Source organism: Haemaphysalis longicornis, unplaced genomic scaffold, assembly GCF_048455015.1.
Source record: "Haemaphysalis longicornis isolate Haplotype H1 unplaced genomic scaffold, Haemaphysalis longicornis Haplotype H1 scaffold_9, whole genome shotgun sequence".
Taxonomy (NCBI): Eukaryota; Metazoa; Arthropoda; class Arachnida; order Ixodida; family Ixodidae; genus Haemaphysalis; species Haemaphysalis longicornis.
The window spans coordinates 136,192,551-136,198,550 of record NW_027526460.1 but is presented as its reverse complement, the minus strand read 5'-3'; the positions used below and the strand labels follow the sequence as shown (position 1 = coordinate 136,198,550).

Here is a 6,000-nt window from a genome sequence, read left to right as displayed (position 1 = left end):
CCGCTCATGCTCCCGCACGCTCGCGCGGCACCAGCCACGCGACATTTTCCAAGTTAAACAGTAGCAAAAGGTTAGAGTAGATCGAGTGAGCAGTGGAACCCGGGAAAACTTAATCTACTTTAGCAAACTTCCACAGTGTTGAATCGTGGGAGGGTCGAAAGTGAGGGGAAGAGTGTGAGAGGTGGGCGGAGGAGAGAAGATGCATTTACGTGGCAGGTGCGGCAGAAGACTGTCGTCTTTTGACATTTGCACCGAGGTGAGCAGATACGCAGCAATTTTTTTGTTTTCATGCAGTGCTTTTGAACCCTTCAAAGTATGTACCAACTCTCGCAAATGACCACTTTATTGATCCACAGGAGCTACACTCAACATTATGCACTATACTCTGGACGTGCACGGGACGGAAAGCTGAGCGCAACTCTTATAAGATGAGCAGCATCACGTATTTGCACGACTGACTTTTCCCCACGCAACTACAGCCAAGAAAGTTTTCGCGCCATTGTGGGACTTCGCACTCACCACCAGTGTTCTTTTGCGTGTGCAAAGTTGTTCCTCCTCTTTGTTTCTGTACCATCCCAAGCGTGACCAACCATGCCGCCCGGTCCCCCCCCCCCCCTGCACTCTCTCCCCATGCACTCAACATATCTGGTGTCAACTCAAAGCAAACTCTCCCTCCACTTTGCCTCCTTCATCTCGCGCTTACCCACATCAGTGGTCGTTACTCACATATGGCCCACATTTTTACGGACGGTTCATCTACACCTCACAGTAGTTCATCTGGCATCTGCGTTTCGTCAACCGGCCAAGCGCTGTCCTACCTCATTGAACGTGCAACCTCATCCACGTCGTCCGAGCTTCATGCAATTAAGCAAGCCCTCCGCTACATTCTTCGTCGGCCACCAACAGAAAGGGCTATATTCATGGATTCGAAGACAGCGCTGCAAACCGTACGGCACGCCAGTTGCTTCAGCCTTCACGACCATGTATCCCGCGACGTCACCTACCTGCACCATAGCCTACGTCGCCGGGCATCGTGTGACCTTTACAATGTATACCCGCACGTTGTGGCATTCTAAGCAACTAGAAAGCAGATGAGGCGGCTCGCAGCGGGCTACAACTGTGCAATGTAAGACAATTTTTTTTTTTACAAAGCACGAGGCTGCAGTGCGAGCGAGGCAGCTTGGCTTAGAGAAACGAAACCGCCTCTGGTCTTTCGCCGAAACTCATCACCGCTTTCTCTACCATACAGATCCTGATCTGAGAATGAGGCTCCCAGAGCGAATCCCACGTCGACTTGAGACGCTTTACCATTGTTTGCACCTCAACGCAGCACTTGCGCACTCCCCCCGACATCGTCTCGGTCAAACCTTTTTTCCTTTTCCCCAACCCGGACAAGAACCTTTCTGGCGCAGAAGCTCAAACGCTGAGGCAAATCCAGAAGAACACTTACCCTAACAAATCCCGGCTATCCAAAATGTTCCCTCAAACACACACAGACGCATGCAATAAATGCGGAAACCCTTCCAACTTATTTCATGCAACATGGGCCTGCCCTATCATCTGGCCTTCAGGAAACAACACCCCAAATACGGTCGCGCTATGGGAGGCAGCTCTGGCCAGCTTCGACTTCGGGATTCAGAAGGACTTAATTATTCGAGCCCGGAGAGGAGCAGAAGAGTCTGGGGCCCTGGAAGGAGGGCACCACCCCTAAGACAATCGCGACACCTCCTTTTTTTCCCCTTATAAACGTTTATCTCTCTCTCTCTCTCTCTCTCTCTCTCTCTCTCTCTCTCTCTCTCTCTCTCTCTCTCTCTCTCTCTCTCTCTCGGTCAAACCACAAACCCATAGATTAAATTCTGTGTTGTGATAACTGTGTTGTGATGTGTTGTGATAACTGTGGTTTGCCAGAAACTGTTGAGCACGTCTTCTTAGAGTGTGAGGCATGCAGCCAGGAAAGGAACCACCTTGCCAAGAAGATCGAGTGCCTCAACAACGGACGTATATTACTGAAAGCTCTACTTGGACCATGGTCATTTCCATCGGTGGTGGTGGTTTATTAAGAAATCAGGGAAGGGAAAAGAACTGGGGATATTGTTGAACTCAACGGGGAGTTCACCACTGCTTTTTTGTTGTTTTCACACCATCTTGTATTGCCCCCCCCCCCTTTATGTAATACCCTCTTCTAGAGGGCCTTAAGGGGGAACTTGAATAAATAAAAATAAATAAATACGACCCAGTTCAGGGAAGGGAAGGGACAGTTTCATAGGATAGGAAAAGAGGGAAGAAGGAGGTGAGTGGGGGACAGTCTATGTTGCGTTCGCCTCGTCCAAGGCTCGACATCATCCCAGCGAAAAGTATTAGATGCAGTGTTTGATTATTTACACGACATTGGCGTCACAGAGACAATATAAAACTATACATCCACAACCTGTGAGACCGCCTGGACTTTTACGCAACCCGCGGAACACTCCGTGTTACCTTATTTTTTACCTCGTCCTTTCCTTTCCCTGTCTTTCACCCCCTTCCTTTAGGGCCTTTATTCCCTTCGCCCCATTCCCACAGAGTAGCATGTAGGCCTCTCTGTCTGCTTTCTTCTAATAATGAGCTCTCTCTCTCTCTCTCTCTCTCTCTCTCTCTCTCTCTCTCTCTCTCTCTCTCTCTCTCTCTCTCTCTCTCTCCCGTTTAAACTAGTTTAACCGTTTAACCTCTCTCTCCCGTTTAACCTCCCGTTTAACCGATAGGCCGATTCGCCATCTTTGTGTTAGTGAAGTTCCTCCCTTTCTTTCTCTATTTCTTTCTTTCTTTCGTCTGTCTGTCTGTACGGGGTAGCCTTCTTGGTGAAGAAGAAGCTGTAAAGCAGCAGCTTCGCGTGGTGGATGTGGTAAAACGGAGAATGACAAGAACGATCACAGTACGCCCAACACGAACAGTGTCTCGGCCAGCTGCTGTCAGCGCTGTCAGAATACGGCCCAAATGGCCCGTATTCTGAGTCCCGCCTCTACTCCATTTGCTCCGTCCTCTCGGGTACACTATAACTCGGGTGAGGTGAGGATTCCTCAATTCATACGCGTGGGGAAATCGATTGTCCTTCACTGGAGGCTTGAGTGGAGGATGGACTCAGAATACCCGGGCTAGTAGCTCTGTAAATGGTGTACAGGCACCTATTCTAATCTCGGCTACCTCATCTAACTTCCTTCCTTCCTTCCTCCCTCTCCTGCCCACAAAAGTAATAAGATCGAAGTGTAACTGATTATTAAAGGGGACTAGGGGTGGTTTACGATGAATTATTCAGTTGGGTTAGGATGAATTCGAATGGATCAGGGTGGGTAAAGATAAATTAGGATGAATGATGATTTATTAATTTTTGACAGTAATAATTGGGAAGTTTTAAGGCAGATGAAAATAGATTACGGTTGTTTAGGATGAATTAGGATGGATTAGGGTAAATTAAGATGAATTAGGATGGATTGGCCAGGGGTTGATTGTAATAATTACTAAAGTGGGGTTAAGGAGTATGAAGGTGGGGTTAGGGTGGCAAAAATTAATCGAGCTAAAATAAGATAGATTAAGGTGACTTAAGGTTAAGACGTATTAAGGTGGATAAAAATAAGTTATGGTGGATTCATGTAGATAGATAGATAGATAGACAGAGAGAGAGAGAGAGAGAGAGAGAGAGAGAGAGAGAGAGAGAGAGAGCTTTTATTTTTTTATTTAACTCGGGGTTAGTGCAGCTTGGCGGCCGAAGACCGTAGTACTTTGGCGACTATGGCTGCCCGACCCGTGAGTGCCTTCTGGAGATCCAGGTTTGAGCAACCCAGCGCTGCTTCCAATTGGTCGAGGGAAGTCACGAGAAGGAAGGGGTCAGATTTGCAGGCCATATGCATAGGTCGGCAGGCTTACTCACGAGTGCACTCACACACACCCGGTTCACCACTCATGAGTGAGTGGTGAGTGAGCCTGACCATCGTTTTGAATGGCGAGTGTGAGTGCGAGCGCCACGTGCAGTGAGCCCCGCTCACCACTCGCGACTGCACCCGCGCTACTGGCGCCATTTGCGGGGCTTACCGCGGTGAGCGGCACTACAGCGCTTGCACTCGCTGTTGTCTATTCGTCGCCGGAGCCACTCGCAGTGGTGGTTGTAATGGCGGGATTGTTTTTAGTTTCGGAAATAGGTATGCAGTCGCCGAGCTCTTGCTATACCGCACCCTAAAATTTCTTCTCTGGTGGCCTGTTGTATTAATATCATATCGATAGACTTCTGACACATGAATGCACTGATACTGTTCTGTATCATGACTCATGGAGGGTCTGCTGCACACACTCGCGTGCGAGGGGTGACGATGAGTGGTGAGAGCGAGTGAGTGCGCGTGGTGAAGACGAGAGGTGAGCGTGAGTGAGTGTGAGTGGTGAGCGTGAGCGCGAGTGAGTGTGAGTGGTGGCGTCAAGCGGAGAACGTAAGCGTAAGGGAGTGCGAGGGGCCACGGAGAGTGGTGAACGTAAGCGCGAGTGCACGTGCGAGTGGTGAGGGCGCGGAGTGAGCATAAGTGCGAGTTGTGAGGACGACTGGTGAGCGTGAGTGTGAGTGAGTGGCGCCCAGTTCTGCCGAGGTAAGCCCACATGTGATGATGTACTGTGACCCATTCTCCGCAGTGCTGGCAGAGTGTTTTGGGAAACAGTGAGGGGGTGAGTTTGATGAAGTATGGCTGAAAAGGGCAAGAATTCAGTATGAAACTGACGCCAAAGGCATTCTACAGAATAAGGTCCACAGATGACGGAGTGGAGACTCGCCACCAATTCGCACGGTTCTTGTGGCGTCGCTGGGACTGACTAGACTAGCGGTGCAGTAGACGGTCGAGAAAAGCCACCATCAGTAAACATGACTGTGTAATTGTATTGGACCCTAGGTTCAATTCGATTGTGCTGCCTGAATGCTCGCATATGCAGTTAACACACTGACTACGCTGTTTGGTTACCAGAAATTACCTTACTGATTACAGTGTGAAGTGAAAAATTTGGAGCTGCAATAACTCTGTGTGAGTCCAGCTTTGGGGCCAGAATCGAGGAGGAGGAATAAACGTCCCTTGGAACAGTTTGTATTGGGGAAAAGTCCTTATTCGACGACCCCTTGAGACCGCCCGGATTTTTGGGCTCTATTTACCAGCCAAAGCTGGTCGTCAGGGTCCGAGCTGGACAGGGCTCTCTCCCAGTCCTCAGGGGAGGGGAAGGGCAGCGGGGGGGGGGGGGGGGGGGGTAGGTTGGGGTCCTTACCACAGCCCCACATTATATGGTAAAGCGTGGCCAGAGCCTCGCAGAGGTTGCATTGCGAGGGATACAGGGTGGGGACCAGAACGTGGGCTCTAGTTGGGTGGGAAAAGGTGTTCGTTTGGATGCCGCGAAGGTGGCGTTGTTGTTCTTTTGCGAGGTTTTTGTGGGAAGGACGGCAAATTGTTCGCTCCAAGCGGTCGTGCTGCGTGATTTCTTTAAAGGACAAGAGGGAACAGACATACCACTGCTCGCCGAACTCCTGACTAGCCCGGAGTGTCAGATCTCGGGCGTGCTGGTGGGCAGCTTCGTTGCCAGGCACGTCGGCATGGGCTGGAGCACAAATGATCCTTACGCGGTGTTGTGAAGGATGCTGCAATAAACTTTGTGTGGCGGGGGTGTTAGTTGAAGCCGCTCGAGAAGTTCTACATGCTTGTAGTCTGTAATAATGATCGTGGGTGTAACTGAAGGCAGCTTTTTAAAACAAAACAAAGATGTATGGTGTATTCATGTTCCCTTTAAAGGGGCACTGACACAAAATTTTGAAGGCGAGATAACGTCGGAGATAGATTGGTGGGAACACATATACATCATCTGCAAAATATCAGCGGCGAATACAGCCTAGAACATATTTAAAATCAATTTTGAAGTGTGCGAAACGCAACCGAGCAGCCAGCAGAGGACCACGCGCAATTGTAAATAAACAACATCCAAACACGTCACGAGTTTGTGTTTGCC

General features: G+C 49.6%; 1 protein-coding gene across 1 annotated transcript in view; it reads left to right on the top strand.

Moving 5' to 3' along the window:
- The first annotated feature begins 3,765 nt into the window (after positions 1-3,765).
- The window catches only part of LOC144153454 (beta-hexosaminidase subunit beta-like), a 65,939-nt gene continuing 63,704 nt past the window's right edge, over positions 3,766-6,000 (top strand). The window contains exon 1 of the mRNA XM_077685097.1: positions 3,766-3,780. Coding sequence (XP_077541223.1) covers positions 3,766-3,780 — 15 coding nt within the window. The remainder of the gene's footprint in view (positions 3,781-6,000) is intronic.